The sequence below is a fragment of the Drosophila rhopaloa genome, unplaced genomic scaffold, assembly GCF_018152115.1.
Source record: "Drosophila rhopaloa isolate 14029-0021.01 unplaced genomic scaffold, ASM1815211v1 contig_2, whole genome shotgun sequence".
NCBI classification, from domain to species: Eukaryota; Metazoa; Arthropoda; class Insecta; order Diptera; family Drosophilidae; genus Drosophila; species Drosophila rhopaloa.
The window spans coordinates 24,174,183-24,196,708 of NW_025335083.1; the positions used below are offsets into that span (position 1 = coordinate 24,174,183).

The 22,526-nt window shown below is 38.3% G+C and overlaps 1 protein-coding gene across 1 annotated transcript; it reads right to left on the reverse strand.

The window, feature by feature from the left end:
* Window positions 1-15,779: 15,779 nt before the first annotated feature.
* On the reverse strand, window positions 15,780-17,390 carry LOC108038667. Its single transcript, XM_017115497.2, has 4 exons — window positions 17,164-17,390; window positions 16,939-17,061; window positions 16,186-16,264; window positions 15,780-16,126 (listed from the first exon to the last, which is right to left on the reverse strand). The coding sequence occupies exons 1-4, from the start codon at window positions 17,310-17,312 to the stop codon at window positions 16,052-16,054; spliced, it is 426 nt and encodes a 141-aa protein (XP_016970986.1). The 5' UTR covers window positions 17,313-17,390; the 3' UTR covers window positions 15,780-16,051.
* Between the last annotated feature and the right edge of the window lie 5,136 nt (window positions 17,391-22,526).

Below are 22,526 nucleotides of genomic sequence, written 5' to 3' on the forward strand. Positions count from 1 at the left end.
TTTTCAATATGTGTGGTTATTGACTTTAGGTCGGACCGCAGTTGTATGCAAATATTTGGGTCATGTTTAACATTCCTTAACTGTTTCTCAACTTAATTTAATTAAAAGTAAAATTATGATCATTTTATGTACATCTAAGCCATATCATAACATAAATCCTAAGATTTTAACTAACATTTAAAATCAACTATGAAAGTTTTTACTCCCTCAGAACTTTTTAATCACTTTCACCTATCATTTTAACAGGATTATCAGTACATTACAAATTTAATTAAATTTCCCTATCAGCACGTGTAATTAAAACAACTTTAGCTGGCAAAGTTGCGCAGCTAAACCGCAAAAACAGTTCTCCAAAACGACATGAACGTAATAGTAACTACGTTAATCCGACAGCTGAAAATCCTGTGACGGAAAATCCCTGGAAATACATTTAACTCTTGCTCTACGCTAAGTACAATGTAAACCGTTTTCCACATTCCACACAAACACACAGGAAAACCCAGAGACAAAACAACGATTTAGGGGGTGGAAAAGGGGGTGGAAAGGAGGTGAAAGTAGTTAGAGGGGGGTGGCAAGGCGAATTTCGACACATGTTGCCGCAATAAAAATGTCAACACACACATAAAACATCTTCTAAAATGGCATTTGCAGCAGGCAGCGAATTCCGAAAGACCAAACCAGGAAAAAATGCGAATATTTTTGAAGCATAATAAATGGAGCTCAGCGTGGGAAAACGGGGGACTAACGGGAGGAAAAACGGAGCCCGGGAAATCCCCATCCACACGTGCTTAAAGCTCCAGCACACACACACTCACACACAATGCCGGCCATTAAACACGCATTCTTTGGCCATAGAAATTTATAGACCAGAAAGGCAAGACGGCAGTGAAAGTGTGAGAGCGAGTGAAAGAAGAAGGGAAAGCAGGAAAAGTACGAGGGGAAGGGGGATGGTTAGTGCGAAATGTGTCGCGCTACGAGTCGCGAGTTTTACTCTCACTTTCGCTGGAACTTTCATTCAAGGACATGGAGCAGACGAGACCAGACGCCAGACACTAATGGCAAGCCCCGAAACCAAAATGATACATTCAATGTATACCCTTAAAGCGGGTATTGTCATGTTTCAAAAAACATATGTCTGTGATTTCGACCTAAAAACGCCACAAGTACAAAAGGTGACCCACAATTGGACTTCCAGAGTCCATAACTTTACAAAATTTAAGCCGATTTTAAAGTGGCATACCTCTAAAAACTCGTAATTTCATTCCCAAAAGATCTGCATCAAAATTTTTCATTTTAGCGTTGGTCCAATTTTTGACCCATTTTCATGTCATTTATTTCCAAGTTTCCGATGTGTTGTTAAAAGGTGGCCCATAACTGGACTTCCATAGTCCATAACTTAACCAAATTTTATCCGATTTCAAAGTGGCATACCTCTAAAGACTCGTAATTAGATTCTCAAAAAAACTGCATCAAAATTTTTCATTTTAGCGTTGGTCCAATTTTTGACCCATTTTCATGTCATTTATTTCCAAGTTTCCGATGTGTTGTTAAAAGGTGGCCCATAACTGGACTTCCAAAGTCCATAACTTTACCAAATTTTATCCGATTTCAAAGTGGCATACCTCTAAAGACTCGTAATTAGATTCTCAAAAAATCTGCATCAAAATTTTTCATTTTAGCGTTGGTCCAATTTTTGACCCATTTTCATGTCATTTATTTCCAAGTTTCCGATGTGTTGTTAAAAGGTGGCCCATAACTGGACTTCCAAAGTCCATAACTTAACCAAATTTTATCCGATTTCAAAGTGGCTTACCTCTAAAGACTCGTATTTAGATTCTCATAAAATATGCATCAAAATTTTTCATTTTAGCGTTGTTCCAATTTTTGACCCATTTTCATGTCATTTTTTTTGAAGTTTTCCGATGTCTTGTAAAAAGGTGACCACAATAGGACTTCCCATGCTCATTACTTTACCAAATTTAAACCGATTTTAAAGTGACATACCTCTAAAGAATTGTAATTTGATTCTCAAAAAATCTGCATCACAATTTTTCATTTTAGCGTTAATCAAAATTTTGACCCATTTTCATGTTAGTTTTTGGTAAGTTTCCGGTGACTTGTAAAAAGGTAAAAGGTTTGCAAGAGCTGCAGAGGCATATTAACTTCGTATTGCCGAACTTTGCTTTTATTCTTGTTAGTTTGTCAGCTGAACAGATCTGTGACCCTCCCACACCCACTCAAATTTGGGTCTGAGCTGAATTTAAAGAAGCCAAGAAAAAAAGCTAGGCTGCGGGGGCGTTTCGCCTTTAATGAGATAATCTGCGCTACTCGTCGTTATTTTCCGTAATTGAAGGTTCACTTACAGACAGGCCCCACTCTTGATTACGAAAATGGGGAGCAGAGGGGAAGTACGCAATTTTGGAGTCTGAGGTTGGGGTTGTTGGCAACTGGCCGTAATGATAGTGGTGTGGAAATTGCAGCCTGTACGTGCGTGTAACTTTCTGGGGGGATGTTCCTCTGATCCTGCCATCCAACCATCTTCCATCTTGTCTGCATTTTTCGGTGGAGCATCCTGGGATGGTAATCTGCAATAAATGAGGCATGTTGGAAGATTTATTTGATTGCTTTATTTAATATTTTAGAAAAGGCAGATGTTTCGCTACTCCCTCAGCGGGAAGGACTTTATTTGGAGGGGTTTGACTTTAGAGCCGGCGTTGAGTGGCTGACTATGAATTATGACGGACATAATGAACAATATTCGCATCTGGGGGCAAAAATGGCAAAGGTAACCATAGCAAAGGTGAAAAGCATTTCGAGTGTGTGCTAAAGGGAAATGATATATGATTTGGATATGAAATTCTATGGACGATAAGTTATGGCATGTGTGCCATTGTGGCATTCTCTTTGAAATGGTGGCAATAATTTAATTTACGAGTGATAGAAGAGGCTAAAATATATAAATTAATATTTATATATTTATTTTTCAAATTAACTTTTTTAAAAGAATGATATTCACTGATAAAGGTTAACTTCTCCTAATGTTTAATCATTCAACTAGTTTTCTTTTTTTCCATGTTGCTTTTGAATTTGAATCTGTATAAAAGTAACCAGCAAATTGTAATTCATTTTCAATGTCTGTCACTTTTAAAGAACAACCTTGAAGCATTTCTAACTTTAAATAAAATGTATTCTTAGCGCTTACTATATATCATAATATCCGCAAGAGCTTTAAATCGTTGGACATTTAAAACCTGGCCTTAGCATTTCGAATCCCACCTTGCATAAATTTGCCTTCATCAATTCTGATTAATCCCAAGTCCGGCTGCGGAATCTCTGGTAGACCCAATTCGCAAGGCGGCCCCCGAAGGGCAATCCACAATTAAATGCTCCGCTCATGGCGACATCGTTTATCACTTCGCCCGGAGTCCCGGATTCCCCGATTCTCTAGGCTCTGCCCAACCATTATGGTTGCTTCATTACAAGCGATTAATTTTGATTGTTTCGACCAGAAGAGCAAGAAAAAGAGCCCAATGAAGCACTGCAAAATTTCATCCTGAGAATCTTCCTTCTGTTGTTTTCTTTTTATTGGTGTTGTGTTGTGGGGAAAGCAGAGAAAAGGGCCATATTTCACCCAACAGGAGGCAGAGTGCAGATATACGGATATGGAGTGGGAACTGTGACCGAAATTAAGCACACAGGGCACAACTACACGAAAACGTAATAAAATCATAATCGTCGGATCAACACAGTCATCAGCGGTGTCACAACAGGCTACCAGGAGATGATGGGGACAAAAAACCAGGACGCAGACAGCGAAGGATGCCAAGGATGAGGACCCAAGGAGCAGCAGCGAAATTGCACAAGCAATTGCCAGGCGAAACTCAACGGTAATTACAGTAATAATTCAAAAGAGATTTGCCCCCACCTCATCCAAAGCTAAAAAAAATAGTGAAAAACAACACTCCAGCCAAGGAGAAAAGCGGAGCTACAGAAAACTAAGAGACAATGAAGGCGACGGTGCAATCTAGAGGGCCAAAAGTGGCAATTGCCACGAACAGAGACAAAACTGCACAGTGGGCTTAGTTATAGGAAATAATCTTGAAATTGAAAAATCAATTCTCTTGAAGGAAAAAATAATTTTAAGTATACACAATTGCTTATTTTAACAATTGTTTAGGCGTTTGCTTAGACAATCCCTTTACATGTTTTTGAAAACCACAAGTTCTTTTAACTTTTAGTAGCCACAATATCTTTAGAATAATTACCTGAGTTACAGGAATTGGAATAATATAGGTAACTTTCAAAAAATCTAATAAAAAAATCCGACACACATTTTCCGATATAAGATTTTAATACCATAACAATGAAGAGGAGACCACTGTGCCGGGACGATGGATCCGGAAAGTCTCCCACGCACACGAAGCGCTGATGTGCAGCTTCCGGTCCTAAGCGACGCACAGGTGCAGGCCAACGGCGAAGGCTATGGAAGCTATGGAAGCTATGGCCAAAGCCAAGGGCACAGGACTGCGAATAGTGAAAAGCCGAGACAGAAGCCGGAGAACCCGGAGAATCCGGGGAAGCCAGCCAAGCACGGCGAGCCATAAAAACTTTGGTGGGAGTTTCTGGGGTGGCTGGGCGGAGGTGATGATGAAAAATGCGACAATGAAAATAATGCCCGGCACACGCACCTCCACTTCACCCCTCTGAAACTCCGTCTCCGTCCACATGCAATCCGGAATCCAGTATCCAGAATCCGGATCCCAAATGAGGACGTCCAGCGGAGCTGTGGAGTCATAGAAGCCATTCAAGGCACTTAAAGACTCGGCGGGTCGATGCCATTTTTGGTGTCTGGGTGTGAAAAAGTTTAAGTGGCAACAACGACGAAATCCCAGGATTTACTTTTATGCACTCCCACCCACTCACTTTTGGCATGAGTGCAATCTGAGAGGTGAATGCCGAACGGTGTAAGCTGGCCAAAAAAAAAAAGAACAGCGGGAAAAGTGGAAACTTTGACTCCAACTCCACTCCCTTTATGACTTTTTGGCGGCGCTGAAAAGTCGTTGAAAGTGTCAATATTGCGTTATAGCATCACGTGGCAAACTCTTACACTAACAAATTTTACATTTAAAAAATCTTACTATTAACTAGTTATATTTTGATGTTTAATTTTAAAATATCAAAATTCAAGGGATCCAATATTAAACTTCCTCTCTTTAATTTAATGTATTAATGAAATAAATTAAGAAGAATTAAGTTCATAATTGTAAAAACATTTCTGTGAACAAAACTGATGATGATTATTATTTATAGTAAGCTTTTGGTTAAAAAATTTTTTTTTATTATTTATATGCATTCATGTTTCCACTATTGTCCTTTATCTTCTTTTGAGGCATTGTATTACCATGGGAGACTGGTTTACTATTAATAAACAATATGTTCACTACGATGTTTAATATTCCAGCTGTCTTTTCTGTGAATTATATTTTCAGCTAAAAATTAAAGAGTAAGGCATACTTTTTTGCAGTGCACCTTCCACCTGTGCCATCGTAGCCAATCCCAGCTGTGTGCTGATGGTGATGATGGCTGTTGGCTGTCTAGGATTAGCTATGCGTATGGCCCCACTTTTCGCTGGAAAGGGCCAACCACTTTAGCTACTTATTCCCGCCTTGTGCACTCTCAAAAAACGCAACACGAAACTTTTTTACCCACTGCACTCGGGGGATGGCAGCATCACACACTCTCTGCTCCCCAAAAGTTTGGCACAAATGATACCAATAAACAAATCCCATTATACACGGTGTATCAGCTTTACGTTGGCTGCTCGCCCGCTACGTGAGATGACTTTCAACAAAAATGTAATACAAAAGATGCCAACCCCCATTTTTTGCGAAAGCTTTTGTTTCATTTTTGGATTTCGGCTTGCTTTTTCCTGCCAGGAGGCGTGAACATTTCAAATTTCAACAATCGCAATGAAGAGGTTCATGCCAAATGCCTGAAAAGGGAATTTTGGCTTAGATAAAAATAAAGCCGGTAGGATAAAGTTCACTTGAATTATTTTAGGAAACGATTAAATATATATTCAATCGTATTTAATAGATAGTTTTTGTATGGTATAGAGAATACTTGAGTAATCCTTTTATTAGTAGCTTTATGGTTAGAAAAATTATGTATTTATTAAAAGTGTAAAAGCTATTAATAACATTTACTTAAATAATTGTAAAATATAATAAGCTTCTTTGCAACATATTATTCTTTTGAAATATATATTTAACTAAGAGCTTAAGCATTAATTAAACAAAAAACTGAAAAGCCTTTCGCTTTCAACATTTAAAAATCTGCTTCATAAAATATTTTTTTCGAATTATGAACCTTTTTATAACTAACATCTTAGCACTTTTATACTTTCCTTTGGCTTTTCGTTCCCTTTCCTTTTCTCAATAAAAAATACTTTATAAATTTAAAAAAAAAATAGTTTCCCTTATCTTAGACTGCGACCTGCACTGAAAATCTTTTAATTTCCCTTAGCATAAAGCGTAATGAAAACTACTTTGCAGGAAAACCAATTTTCGAGTCCATAATGGACAGCTTTTTGCTAATAACATAAGCTCAACACTTAAGCCACTTTGCATCTGGCCTTCTGCTATAAATCCGTAGTTAAAAGCGATAAATGTTTTAAGATTCTGGCCGAAGCGAACGAAAGTTGCCTTTTAATGAAGTCGGTGCATTAAAAATATGTGCACAACTAAGAGCATTCATTAAAAAAGTTTTTGCTTTAAATAAAAAGACTTAACTTAAACCGAACTAGCAAAGCGGAGGAGGCGTGGTGGGCGTGGCTGGCACAACCGTTACAGGCAGTAAATCCCGAGAAAAGCTGCAGAAACTTTGCGACTTTGGCCATTCATCTTACAACTAATTTCTGACTGGACTCACGCACTCAGAAGACCAAAGTCCGAAGTCCGAAGTCCGGACATTGGGAAGCCTTTCCTTTTGGCACTTAAGTGCTTAAATATTTTTCTTTGTTCCTTTGGCCAGGAAAACACTCCAGTTAGTGGCCATCTCCGTTTTACGCTTGCCTAAATATTATTCAAGCCAAATATAAATTGTGAGTGGGTGCGTGTTTGTGCCCTCTAATCACATTTCCATGAAGTCCAGGTGGCTTGTGGAGTTCTGGTCAACTTAGCAAACTTTCTGCTGATTAAATGTTGGCCAAAGTCCACTTCAAGCCGATAACACACACACACATTTTGAAAATTGGTAGAGACAGATTTTCTGGCTGAAACTTTAAACTGAGCCAAAGCCCTTATCTAATTGCTTTGAAAAAGTTTCCGATGCAAAAGTCATTTTTGGCTTGTGGCCTCAACTTTTTTGTGGGGGACACAAAGTCAAGATGCTGGCCGAAAAGTTAAGGCAACCTTCTCAAGGTAAGGTAATCCCCAAAAGTGTGCTATGGAAATTGTGTGACGGAATGCACAAAGTGATTCCCTGCATGTCATCCATATCCATCCACCTGAAGGGAACACAAAAGAACAGAAAGGTAAGGTTAGGACTTAACCCGACCTCTGTCATGACAGTCAAAATATAATTTCAATTAAAATCCTTACCATGGAAACAAGAGCAAGGAAAGGTGTCAAAGGGCAGCAAACTGCACTTGAAAAAATCAACTCTCTTGGGAAATTGCAATGCAACAAAATGAATTATATAAAAAGTGAAAACCATGTATGTGTGAAGGAACTTATCATTTCGAAAATAACAATACATCCTTAGTAAGAAACTTTCTTCTTCTGGAAATAAATGTTTCACTGCCTAAAATAACTTTTTATCTTTGACATATTAAGAAGTCATTTTAAGACAACTAAAATGATCAAATTAATAAAAATAAGAGGTCATTGTCAAATGTTTATCGATTTCATTAAGAATTTATTAAATATGGAATTAAAAAACTTAGTTTGAAAACCAATTTTCAAAATTTTTTTTAGTGATTTGAAATTGCTCAAAGAAAGAACAGATAAAGCCGGACTAGAAAGCTCAGTGGGCGTCTGCCGACTGACTATACACAACAATAGCTCAGACATATGTGGGTGGCGAATGGATTGAATCGGTTCTCCATGAGGGTTCTATTCCCATGCCCTCTGGTGTCTTGGGCACACGGCTACCCTGCGGCTTTTATTGATTAAACTTGAAGTTTTGGCCGCCCGCCGTTCGCTCGCCGGATCCTTTGGAACTTTCTTAATTTTCTTGTAATTTCCCCGACGCAGCTGGAATTTCTATCTGCGAATTTATGAGCAACAGCGTAAACTATTTTTATTAGATTAAAAACACACAAACCAAAGGGAAAGCGCAGAAAAATGTTCTGCTTTTGCTTCCTTCCATAATTTGCTCTAACAATTTTAATCGCATTTGCGCGAGTCGAGAAGGGAGAATATTAACAACAATTTTGGAGAGGAGCAAAATGGAAGATTTTCATTACGAAATTGTTCGTGCGTAAGAATGTTGCAGGCGGCATTTTCAATTTTCCCCCTCAACCAGTGTTCATTTATTATGAATTTAGCAATTCGTGTGCAAAAATTTACTCAATGCACAACACAAACAAAGGGCAAAAACAAAAAATGGACACAAAGAAAATGTCAATTGAACTTTTGTTTTTCCCCGGCTGGGGTTGAATGAAAATTAATGATTTATGTATATTATGCAAATTTTGTTAACCAATATTTGTAGGGTATTTTAAGAATACAACAAAGTTCGATGGGATTTGATCCTCCAATATAATTTTCTAGTTTCCTTTTCCTTATAACAGAAGAAGATACTTCATTAATTAATTTAATAATATGTTAGAAACAAAGGTTCACAAATTGCTAAATAATTAAGAGGGAACTCTTAAGTCTCAGATGTTCATTAAAAAATATGTTTATTAAATAATGAAAAAATAGAATAAATGTAATATGCTTTATTTTTAGGGTATTAGCCAATTCAATAATTTATTTGCCAAGCATCCAATTCCTGGGTCCTCGAACTTTATGTTTTTTATGGGAGAAGGAGAGCTATCAGTCATGGAGTGATTTTAGGTCTGGTTCTGGGCACTCGTGCTGAATTTTTATTGCTTGATTTAATTATTAATGCGACTTGCAGATGTCACGAACACAAATTCTCCTCTCCTTCGCAGAAATCCCAGCCCCATTCCACAAATCCATCCAGTGGCCCCATCAATTCCACCTCATGCTTAACCCTTCCGTGTCTCGGCGCATTTTGATGCGTAAAAACAAAACATAAATTGAGCTATATTCCTTTGGAAAAGGGTTTATTGAAGCGGCAACGGATTGCATTTTTTATTATTTATTTCGGGCAAAGTTTCGCTGGCAGCTAGGCCAAATGACTTATAGATAGCATGCCGAAATGCGTTGTCCGTACGAAAAAATTCATAATGAAATATTTATGGTCATAAAGCAATGCGGAAGGCAAATGGAACAGGCTGCTCCGACTTTGACTACTTTGACTCTAACTCCGACTCCATCGTCATCATCATCATCGACAGAAAGGGTCGCTGGGATTGGATTGTTTTTGGAAGTGGGGCGAAACCGACCGGGGAAATCGTTGATGGGGGATCTGTGCGGCAGACGGAAGTCAACGCAGCTGCCTGGAAATGATTATGATAAGAACCCCGTTGTCCTTCATCCCATGTCCTTTGTTGGCCCGTAGTTTATGCAGCGGTTTATGGAGGTAGTTCTGCGGACGTTTTTATGGCAAATAAATTGCTTAGGTATCGGGCCTTGGACAACCGGAAAGCCCATAAATACTCACTGCACGGATTATCACAGCTGAATATCACAAAATTGAATTGACAGTTCAGGAATCTCGCAAAAAAACGTTTTATTATGACTTTTATTAGCTTTTAAATAATTTGAATTCAGAATGTTAAATCTTTAAATAACCATTTAGTTACATTCCATTGTATTATCAAAAGTTTCATTAGAAACCCAGTTATAACTGGTTTTCATTGCAAATAGGAATTTAAAATTATTACAATTTAAGCCATTATTTAATTATAATTGCAGATTTTACTGAAAATAAATATTTGGTTTCAGGCTACAGACAGCTAAAATCCTAACAGCCAAGTCCTCAAAACTTAAACCCTCCACTCAACAAAAAAAAAGGGAAAAAAACATAAATTTAGCACAGTTTACATAACGCATTAAAATGGCTGGCTGAAATGGCCACAATAAATATGCAACTAAATCAAGCTTAAATGTGCTTAACAATTTTGAACAATAATGTCCAGACCACAAGTGCGAAACCTGCCCCTAACGAGGACCTCAAAGAGTCCTGGAACCGGAATGCGGACCCCGCCCATCCCATCCCATCCATATCCTTCTGAACATGTGTCGGGGTAAAGAAATATTACGCAGCCGTAGAGCTCATTAAGAGGGGAAGGACGGACGTGAATGCTGGGTACGGAAAAGGTTTCGTAGAAATAAATTTGCACCTTAACGCCTTTAAATGCGCAACACACACAACAATACACCCACTGTTCCATGGAACATGGTGTTGCCAATTACCCGGAAGTATGCGAAAAGCTTATGCGATAAATTCGGCAAAAGTGCCAAAAAGGTATGCATCGTGGAGAGACTGCACGGCGAAAAGGAAAATAAACCCAGTGCGAACAGGAGTATTTCCAGACGAAGGTAAACCCAAAAAATGCCCACCACCCTCGGGATCCGTCTGGTTCGGGTCTGGTTTTCCGGAGTCCGGAGTCTGGGTCTGAGTTGAAGTTGGAGTTTGCTTTTGTGGCTTCCAAGTCGGTTGCCGTCTTTGTTGCCTTGCCCTCGACCACGTAGCCGAACACCTGCGTCCAAGCCAACAGAACCACCATCCACCTCCATGGACCATCGCAAAAACCCAAGTGGGTGGCAGCTGCACAACTTTATGTTGTGCCACCGTATTGAAGGTTAGCTTGGAGCTTTAATAAAATATCATGCGAACTTTCCCAGCTGCCCAAATCGTATTGCACATAAGCATACGTGCCCGTATATCACTATAAAGTTGTATTTACGAGCTGGCTCTGCACTTTAAACATATTTCATTAAAATGTAGGCTCGATTCCGGTGTTTTTTTTTTGGGAGGGTGGATACCTTTTCAGGTAATTCCCTGGGATTTCGCGTTATGGTGGAGATATAAAATTTTATATGCCCGCTTTTCCCCGCTCTTGTTGCGTTGTCTGTTCGGATGAAACAAAGCGTGAAATATGATTGTGCTGCGCTACAAAAGTTGATTTGAGGCATGTTGATTTTTAGAGTTAATTGGCTTACATAAAATATAAAAGAAATTATTATTAATTTTTATTCCCATCCCTTTATATCACAATGTTATTGATGAAGTATTTATTTTGGCCTTTACCATATATCAGTAAGTTTAAGCATACAACTATTTGTTTTTATATCAAATTCATTTTAATTCTTTTTTGTCAGACTTGCTGGATAGATATTTAATATTTGCCTTAAAATTATTTAAAAAAATTTTAAAAATGTTATCTTAGTTTTAAATAAGCTAGCATATTTTAAATTAATTTGGTATTATAGCGCACCTGTCTGTCATCTTTGAGCAACCGAATGTGTTCGCTTTATTACCCGAACATCATTTCACGCTAACGTAAGCGCAAATTTTGTACCTAAGCCGCGGACAGATTCTCCTTCGCACAACAGACAATGTACAATGCACTCCTCCCAAAAAAGGACTCAAGAAGGTAAACAAGTGTAGCATCCAAAAAATGGGCAATCAACTTCAGAATGGCCCCACCTGTCCCACCCAACCCCCCCCACCGGAAAACTCAGCAGCTTCTTCTCGTTACTTTTTAATACTTTTTATGATTATAACAATGTGTAAGTGTCTGCTTAGTTGGGGGCAGGTGAACAGAAGGACTCGGTAAATACAAAACAACTTCGCTTCTGCCACAGGAACTACCCTCCTTAATGAAACCAACAACCCACACTGCCGAAATCTTTATCCCTTTTGCCACTTATGTTTTGCTGTTTTCTTAAGTTTACACTAAACAACCACCGCACAAAAACAACGATAGGGAAAAGGACACAAAGCGGCAAAAATCAACAAGAAACAAATATCATAACGCACAACCCCTCGAAAAAAGAATTATTTATTTTATTAAGTATACGCAGCGTATTAACCCAACAAAGCCAGCAACTTGCTCTTTCTGATAGTCTTTTCGTGTTACTTCGTTTGTCGTTTCGCCGGCTCCGTTTAATTGTTAACATTTCATTTAAGCCATGCACACACATAAACCCACGGGGGAGGGGGAAGCGGGAAGGGCGGCTGATGTTAGATCTGGGGTAAAATTCATTTATCAAAACGCTGCCCGCATTTCCGCGATGAAACCCCTCAGGATAAACTGACTGGCGCCAGCAGGAATGGCAGCCGAGGTTGAGCCCGAAATCTAAATCGTTGTATGCAGACGCACACATGCAAAGCGAAAGGGGGTGGTGGGCGGAGTAGGGGGTGGCCAAGGCAAGGCCCCAAAGGCACAGTGGTGTCAAGGTTAGCTGATAGGAATAACAAAGATATTTCGTTCTCAAAAAAATTATTTTGTTTTAAATTTTTAACATACATAGATAGCATTTCTAAGTGATGTATACCGAATCAATTTTAGTCGATTATTATAAAACTAAACATTAATTATTAGGGGTGTGTAATTTGTACATAACTTCTTGAAATAAAACATTTTAAACACAATTTTAAAAAAGTATATATATCATTTTATATACTTGGCAATTACATCACCCATTGATTCCCACTCTCTTAGTAGCCTCATATTGCAATTTGTATTTTAGCAATAATTTATAAATATAAATTTGTTATAACTTCTAAAAATCACATCACCCATTGTAATCACCAAACCACTGTTTGAAACTCCTTCCTTTCCATGACGTTTGCGTATGTCAAAGTTATCTAAATGAAAAATTGACTTTCATACAGAGCATGGAAAATGGGAGTGGAAAAGCGGTGGGGGGAAATCATCAACGTTCGTCGGCGCATCGCTTTCAGTTGAGTTTCCGTTCTGTAGGATTTCGCATTTACGCATTTCCTATTTTAGATGATATTTCATACTTTTTTGCTGACAGCAGCAGTGGTTGAGTGAGGGGAGGGTGGGGAAAAGTGAGGGAAAACGGAGGGAAAACTGAGGGAAAAGCGGGAAAAGCGCCGTCGCCGTTGATGATGATGATGTGCGTTTATTATTGTTGCTTTATGGCTTTGCATAGATAGATGTCCGTGTGTTTGCATGTGTGTGCCACTGACATATCACTGCCCCGCCCCCATTTCCCTCCTCTATTTGAGCATTTGCCCCGGGGATTATCAACTCATTGTACCAGGGCATGCATTCATACATGTACTTATAGAGGCTTCCCCCAGTTGACCCCTCCGATTCGATTTTGTTGGCCAACTTGGCTTCTGACATTTGGCAATTTAGCAGTTTTTTTGGTTGCAAACGAATCGGGTCTCGAAATTATTTGCTGATGCTATAATTGTTCTGCAATTGAATAATATTTAGGAACTACATAAACGGGTGAAATGTTTTTGTTGCTCTAATTTATTGATAAGCTTTCGCTGATATCGTTGGGAAATAAAACGTTGATAAGCTGTAATAAAAAATCAGTTTTTCAGCTATTTTTTAAAGCGTACTCTTAGGCTGCAAAATATTAAAATTAAAAATGAGTACTTTCAATAATGGCTGGTATGATTCAAATAAATTAAAGAATTGATGTACTGTTTTTAATATTTTGTAACATTTTTCACCGTAACAACCTTAAATCCCTTTAATGGAATGTCTTTCCCTCACCTTATCAATTGAACTTCCTTGGCCATTTAAACTTAACGGCTCCTACGTGTCTGTTTTGTTAGCAACCATTTCACCGTGGCCCTTTGCATTGTGTATTGGCTAGCCTAAAATTATGCTGCAAAATTGTTGCAACATCAATCATATCGCTGGGTTCCCATCTGGCCACGGCCAAGACAAACATTGAGGGAAAAGGCCAAAAGCAAGCCGACCCCGCATAGAGCGTGCCAATAAATTGCCGGGGAAAAATAAAATAAATTGAAAAACACTTTGATGCCATCAATAAACGCTGACAAAGCCAATGCCAGCCGAGCAGCTGAGGCCAGGAAAAGTTCACGACATTACCGTGAACTAATGTTGATACTGGGCACGACCTCACCAGTGAGTTCCACGACTTCGACGACACAAGCAGCTCAAACAGACATTAAATATAAAAATCATTTCGGCCAACTGCAATTCAAACTTTACACTGAAATTAAGCAGGTTTAGATTATTAAATGCTCCCTTAAATTAAATTTTAGTTGTCACTTAAATATCAATTTCTTATTTTTACAGGAACAATAAGGAAATATATGAGTATGGCTATAAACTTCGATTAAAAATATATTTTAAATAAATAAGAACGGCCTCTTAATAATATTAATTCACTATTAAAAATATGTGTAACTAAATAAGTAAATAATAAATCTTTACTTAAAAATATAAATTTTTTTAAATTTATTTGATTGAAAGTTTAACATAATTTACCCAATACTATGCTTTTAAAAATTAGTTCTAAAGAATTAATTTTACATTTCTTAAAGTATTCAATGGCTTTTTAATAACATCCAGTATATCCTTATTTTCTTCCAGTCTAAGTTGCTCCCATATTCCTTCTTTTTCCTGTTTTATTTCCTTATTTTTCTTGGCAGCTGTTCCCTTTGTCTCTTCTGTCTGTTGTTTTTCCTCCTCGGTTTGCTTTCCTATATATGGTTTTAAATTAGAACACATTTCTGTGATTGCTATTATGTTGGAGGGGGCCAAGAATAGAAGAAAAGGGAAAAAGGGCACTGCAGGCTCGTCATAAAGTGCGACAGGCGCCACTTTGTTCAATAGTTTTGTTCTCGTTTTTTCTGCTGTTTTTGCTGTCAAGTCGGCAATATGCCAAACTGAAACATCTGCGGCACTTCGAGCCTACGAGTTGAGTTTTCTTTCGGTTTTTCTGCTGGCCAAAACTTCTGTTTCCGTTGTTTGTTGTTTGCCGTTTGCTGTTGGCAAGGATATTGGGTTGAGCCCTTTTTGCTGTTTGGCCTACTATCGAGCCTCAGTCCTGGCAGCAAATGTCACTGGGATCTGCGAGTGGGTTAAGCTTGAAGCTGACTTCGGCTTTTGTCTCTGCACTTTTGCAGGGATTTGGGAAAATCCACCCCTTTCTTCCGGTCCTTATTCCTCCCCCAACAAGTGTGTTTTATGGTGGAATCCCTTCTTGGCATGTGACATATTTACATTGAAAAACTTTGCCCTAGGCAGCAGTTTTTAATAGGCTAAATCGATTGCCAAAGAAAACACAATAAATCTGAATAGGGATATCTTCAAAATATGGGACACGGTATGGCAAGGAACAATAACTTAAAACTAGTTTAATGCATTTTATAAGTATAGAATATAAACAACATTAGATTAATGTGGTTCAGGATTATTCTTAAGTTTAAAATTATAAGTTTCTGAGGGCAACTATACCAAAATCTTTAAAAAAATAACAGAACTCCCAATCTTTTTTTGAAGATTTTTATAATTTCGTATCAATTTACAGAATTTATTCTACACTGCAGTAAAGTCAGCAAAATAATGAAACTAAAGTGCAGTAATCCCTTTGAGCCTGCAATTCCTAATAACCTCTGGATAATGCCCTTGCATTCCCTTCCCTGAAAAATGATCTTGTCCCAACACAGTTTCGGTTTTAGCCAAAGTGAACTTTGCACTTTTACTGGTATTAAATATTTACGACAATGCTTTGGCCACTGACAGCGAAATTTCAAGAACAAAACGAAGGAAAAGTGAAAAATTAAGTGAGCGAAGAAAAATCAGGCCCTTCCTGGCAAAGTGAAATCCAAGCTAAATGGAATTCACTTAGCCGGGGCAGATGATGATGATGGGTTTAAGGATGAGTCAGTGCCGGAGTCGGAATCTGAATCTGAGTCCGAAGAGTGTCCTTGGGTTCAGTGGATGTTTTCCTTAGCGATGGGAGTGCCACGACTGTCCTTGCTTGAGTATCTCTTGCAGGCGTCGCCTTTCCTTGGCGGTAAGGACCTGTTCGAAAATACCTGTTATCTCGCTGGAATCTGAGATTTATCTTTAAGGTTTCTTACCTGTTCGAGGGTCTCCAACGTGGAGTTAATTTCCCGCTTGGAGTGCAAAGGTAGCCAAAGTGTGGTTATGGCAAAGGTTCTAATTTAAATGAAATTAGACAGAAAAAAATATGAATAGGTATATATTTTACTTAAGTTCTCAAATAAACAAAATACGCGATACCATTATTAATATTGCAATTGGAAATAAATAAAAAAAATTTCGAAACATCTGAGACTCTAGTTTTTGACACATTGTAAAATTTAATCATTGTAAGGAGTACCACAAATCTTTAGACAAAAAAAAACTACAATAATTTTATATGGTTTCATATCACTCCAACTTAAAAAATATCCATTGTTAATAGCCTATTACGAATAAAAAAGTTTGAGACAGTTTATTGACTAATTTTATTCCAAACAAGAAAATAAGCAAATTTCGGCAAATTTTAATACCCTCTGCAAGGGTATACAAATTACAGATCAACATTAGCACACTTTTAAAAAAGATTATAAATCAATAATAATTTTTCATTATTTTTTTCTTTATAAATGAGTTTCTTTTGTATTTTAATTATTATCTAATTTTTTCACACAATTGTACACAGTTGGACTATGAGTTTTTAAAACCTCGCTTAATACTTTATTTTTTTTTGCTTGCAAATCTTAGGGTTGGTTATAATAATACACCTCAACATATGGGTATATTAGCTATCAACTTTTATGAATTAAGCTGTGAATTAAGTCTAGGATAAAGCTGATTTCTCCACTCACCTGTGAACCCTCATGGCATCGATGGCGCATCGCTGCATCTCCTCGTGCTTGGCCATTTCCCGGCGGAAACGCTCATTGTATCGCCGGAACGAGGCCACATAACGCTTGCGACAAATGTCGGCGCTTTTCGCCGAGGCATTGGGGAAATGGTGAAACGTATTAGATCAACAGGAAATTGCAATTCTCACACAATTTGATTTGAACAGAGCGCTGCGGCTGACTTACTACGTTAGCTCCTTTTCATCGGGCGCAGGACGTGGCCCGAATCCCACTCTGCGGGCCAGTAAAACGCGATACCACTGCTTCTGCAGGGCATTCATTGGCCGCTTGAAGGGATTCTCGCCAGCCGCATTGTTGCCCCGCAGTTTATCCATCCCAACAAGTTTTCCGTTTTATGCCGAGCACTCAGCCAGATACCAGTTACCAGATGCCAGATTTCCCTACTTGCTCACCGCCGGGCATTCGCCATGGAACTGAACTCGATTGGCGGGGAAAAGGAAAAGCCGAGGACTAGGTGCAGCTGGGATTGGGATTTGTTTGGCTGTTGGCAGGGAGTTTATCGAACCAACAAGCTAACAATGGCTTGAGGGATTGGTTGCGAGATGGCACGTTGCAAGTGGCACACACATCGGCAACTGTTGCATATGGGAATGGTTTGCACAGCACAGAAAGAAACGATACTCGGAAAGTTGTTAGTCCACAAAGAAAATGATCATCATTTAATTTTCTCTTTAAATATACAACATTTAAGCCCATTAATTAACAGAGATTTATTCTCACTCATTTTTAAAATATTCTGGAAATTAGCAAACATTATTTCTAGTCTTCTTTTTATTCAGACTTGTATTAATCACAAAATCAGAATGTTTTTCCCCGTGCATATTGAATATCTCCGCCTCCCTTGTGGAACATTTGAAATGAAGTCGTCTGAGTGTGATTTGCCATCGAGTGAGCTTTGAATGTGGGTTAAATAAGACAATAGATTGCCAGGCAATCGCATTCGATGAGTTTGTTTCTACTTTTCAGCTCCATATCGAAAGTTCAAACTGTGCATTAAGTTGATTAAACGGCGTGCAAGATAGCAAATCTTCAATTGGGACTGTGAAATTCAGCTAATTGTGACTTTTTTAAGACTTGCCACCATTAACCTTTAACAAATGAACCCATTAAACTATAATATGGAAACCTAGAAATAACAATTTGCATAAAAGGTAATGGCGAAGCCAAGACAAGTGTCTTTCAAATGTAAGCTCGTCTGCTGCTGTCTATGGCCTCATTATTAACCCACATTCGTGCATACACGAGTAGCGAGGGCAAATGCAAAAACCACACCCACAAATACCCAAACCGGGCAATTTCTCATGCCAACCCAGATACGACGATGTCTATACATCATAGAACAACCCCACCCGTGAAAATCCGGTGGAACCCCGAAAGCGGAAAGGGAAAACATCTTTCCGTAATGCGCTACGCTGAGAAAGTAGTTTCCATTTCCCGGGGAAAACTCCAGGGCAATATGGGAGGAAAAAGCGAAAAAAATTTGATTCTATTAATTTATATTAATAACATATTTTCCGTTCCGGGCTTTTCGTTTTTCCTCGTTCCATGGAATGTTGTTGCCATGATGAGTTTTTCCACGATGCGGAAAAGTGGGCGGGATAAGCAAACCAAGGGTTTTGGCTTTGGGCATTTGATCTTTAATGAGCTTTTAATATGAGTAAATTTGCAATGGAATTTGGTTTGTTTGTGAAGAGGCTCGCTGGCATTTCCAATCGGAATTCGGCTTCCAAATGCCTTTGGACAGTATTTAATCAAGTGTTGCTCAGCGAACGGAAATTGAGTTAACTTTGGGGTGGTGAGTCAAAGTCAGGCATGTTTGGACTCAGAGGGTTAAAGTGCACTTGTAGTTTTCGTTAAAAGAAAAACTGCACAACATCAATTCGGTACCTCGAGTACTCCCCCATTTCTATTACAAACAGTTGAGTTTGAAGTACTAGCAGTTTTACTTGCTTATAAATGAACAAACAAAATGTTTAATTTTAACCGTTTTGCTCATTTTTATATTGGTAAAATTGAGCTTAAATAAAACAAGGCCAATCAGACAATAAAGAACGCTATCTTGTTGATTTCTTAACAATTTATTTTATTTTGTGAATTTATTTTAAATACTGAGTTAGAAGAAACCTCTTGTTTTTTCATAAATTCATAATATGATATAACTAATCAACTTTTTAATTGTTTTAGAAAACCTGTAATTACCATTTGCTACTCTACGGTTTTTCCAAAATTTTAGTTTTCATTCTTAAATTAGTGAACCGGTAAAAAAAAGAACTAATAATCCTACTGCATCTGTTAAACCTTCGTACCATTTCCCACTGCCCCTTTTGGATGCGGTCAAGTTGCCCGTTTCTAAGCAGCCAAACGCTGCCGCAATTTATCGAGTGTATTGAGTCGGTCTACGTGCTGCACATAAACCGCACTTATCTGGCTGACTGACTAACTGACTGGCTGAAGGATGTGGGCTATCCCCGTCCCGGGATCCTTGAACCCCGTTCCCAGCACCACTTTCTCCCCGGGGCTCGCTTCCTGCCATTGAAAGGCGATAGCCGAGAGGAGGGCGAGCCAAGAAAAATTGCATGCGGTTGGGAAAGCGAGCAGCAAAATTAATGTGTCTGTCCCGGCTGAAGTTGCCTTCAGCTCCGAATCCGGATCCGGATCCCCCGGACCTGGTCCACATCCACCCGATGAGGCATCCATCCTTAAGCAAATAGACGGACGGAACGTGTCCGTGACCATATCAAAATGATGTATGTGTGTTAGATTTGTTATAAATTTTATTTGCTGCTTGCTTCTTGATTTTTTCCCTCAGTCTATTTTATTACCCACCGACGAGTCGATCGGGGTTCAACCGCAGATGCAGTCAATTATTAAACGCCTGAGTGATTGCGGATACAAAAGAGTTCGGAATATCGGAACAAAAGCATATATTAAAGATTTAAACTTGCAAAGAAGTCGTACTCATACAAAGCCAACATGGCGGATGAGCAATATTTTGGGTTCAAAAGAAATATTAAGTATGAGTATGTAAGCAGGTTAAAAATTTTGTATTTTTACGAACTCTTTAGTGCTTCCCCTGAAAATAAAGAAAATCACAATTCCAAACATAGTCCCCACAATTAACGTAATGGCTAATTAACTCATGGCTAAAGTCTGAGTAATGTTAGGAAACTTCTATGACCAAATGCGTATTTCCTATCGATTAGATAAGCTTTTCAGATTGCAAAGTATTATCGTAGTCTAAACACCCTAATAGATAACGTTTACAACAGATATTTACGTATTATTACTAATAGTTCAGAAAAAATAAAGAACATTTTTGCTAAATAAATGAAACTTTGGGTAATGTGACAAAGGCGAATAAATCAAAGATATGCTCAGTTAAGCATACATGACAGTACACTAATGCGATAAGCAATTTATCAACACCGAGCCAAGTGATTGATTGATAGTTCTCTTAGTAAAAGGTGACCAGTGAAACATTTACTTTTACGATGCGAGAAATCAAGAATATTTGATATAACACAAAAATAAAATTCATAACTCACTCATTGGAAGAGTTATTCCCAGGAGAATGACAACTTTTCTGCGAGTGGGAAGGTCGGTTATCTTTATGGCGGTCTATTGGGAATTCCTAAATGCCCACCTTATCTGGTTAGGTGTACTTGAAATAATATATTTTTATACCCTTGCAGAGGGTATTATAATTTTGGTCAAAAGTGTGCAACGCAGTGAAGGAGACATCTCCGACCCTATAAAGTATATATATTCTTGATCAGGATCACCTCCTGAGTTGATATAGCCATGTCCGTCTGTCCGTCTGTCTGTCCGTCTGTCTGTTTCTACGCGAACTAGTCTCTCAGTTTTAAAGATATCGAATTGAAACTTTGCACACACCCTTCTTTCCTTTGCACGCAGTATATAAGTCGGAACGGCCGGGATCGGCCGACTATATCCTATAGCTGCCATATAACTGATTGATCGGAAATGCCATAACTCTGCTGTTTGTTTAGTTAGGAAGTTGGGACTCTCTATGGGTATTATATTTGGCCAATCAATCCGACATACCAAATTTCATAAGGATCGGCCGACTATATCCTATAGCTGCTATATAACTGATTGATCGGAAATGCCATAACTTTGGTGTTTGTAAAGTTGGAAAGTTGGGATTTTCTATGGGTTTTATATTTGGCCAATTAATCCGACCTACCAAATTTCATAAGGATCGGCCGACTATATCTTATAGCTGCCATATAACTGATTGATCGGAAATGCCATAACTTTGGTGTTTGTTAAGTTAGGAAGTTGGGATTTTCTATGGGTTTTATTTTTGCCCAATCAATCCGACATATTAAATTTCATAAGGATCGGCCGACTATATTCTATAGCTGCCATATACATAACTGAATGATTGGAAATGCCATAACTTTGGTGTTTTTAAAGTTAGGAAGTTGGGATTTTTTATGAGTATTAAGAATGCATCATATGAATATATTTGGAGAATATAATTTACAGAGTATTCTGCAAGGGTATATCAACTTCGGCTCCGCCCGAAGTTAGCTTTCCTTTCTTGTTTTTCATATAAAAGGTAAGCCCGAAGTAGTTAATTTCAGTACTCGACTGTAGTTCATCAAGCAAAGATGCCTCCTCCACCGCCGCACCACGATCACCACCACGGACCGCCACACCACGGACCTCCGCACCACGGTCCACCCCACCATGGACCACCCCACCATGGACCACCCCACCACGGTCCACCCCACCATGGACCCCCGCATCATGGTCCACCCCACCATGACCATCATCACCACCCGCCCGGACCTCCAATGCACCCACGCTAAGGACTTAAAGGAATTAACAAAAATGATTTAGAAAATTAAGAGACTTATAAAAATTGTTCTTGATACTGAAAAGTTAAGCTTACTAGAGGTGAAGTGTCTGATTAGATATGAAGAAAATCTACCTTATGAACAAAATGTTTATGCTCAGTTAAAAGTGTAAAAAAAATCAAATAAAAATATCATAAAATATAAACAAGTTGTGTTATTCCCCAAAAAAACATTTGGTGATATTAGCTTAATAGATTCTTACTCATGTTTAATGTTAAATGTGAGCGATAAGATATTTACCAGTTGAACGATTCTCTTCTGTTTTAAAGTCGACTAATAAATATATATAACCACGATTTTTTGAAGAGTTCTTCCCCATCAACAAAGGAACTCTCGCTGTAGAAATATAAATCGGAAATGCTTTAAAAATGATATTGTTTTACATAAATAAAAAGCCTTAAGTCACACATTTAGTATTCTACTGCAATTCAATAACTGCTAGGGGCCAACTTACTTTCAGCTCATCGTGGATATCACTTTGAACACACACTTAATGATTTCCCAAACACATTTCAAATTAGAGGTAAATAGAGTAAATAAAAATCTTGTGTTCTGGATGTAAGTGAAGAAAGATTGTGACTATACACATACACTATACACAGATAATTTAATCCAGATATTGAAAGATTCACTCAATATCTG

What these genes read in the sequence shown, in the direction of transcription:
- LOC108038667 (XM_017115497.2), bottom strand. Translation starts at nt 17,312, where the DNA reads ATGGATAAACTGCGGGGCAACAATGCGGCTGGCGAGAATCCCTTCAAG. An exon ending in GATGCCATGAGGGTTCACAG is followed by an intron (nt 16,265 to 16,938) that starts GTGAGTGGAGAA and finishes CATTTAAATTAG; the next exon opens with AACCTTTGCCATAACCACAC. An exon ending in CGTTGGAGACCCTCGAACAG is followed by an intron (nt 16,127 to 16,185) that starts GTAAGAAACCTT and finishes ATTTTCGAACAG; the next exon opens with GTCCTTACCGCCAAGGAAAG.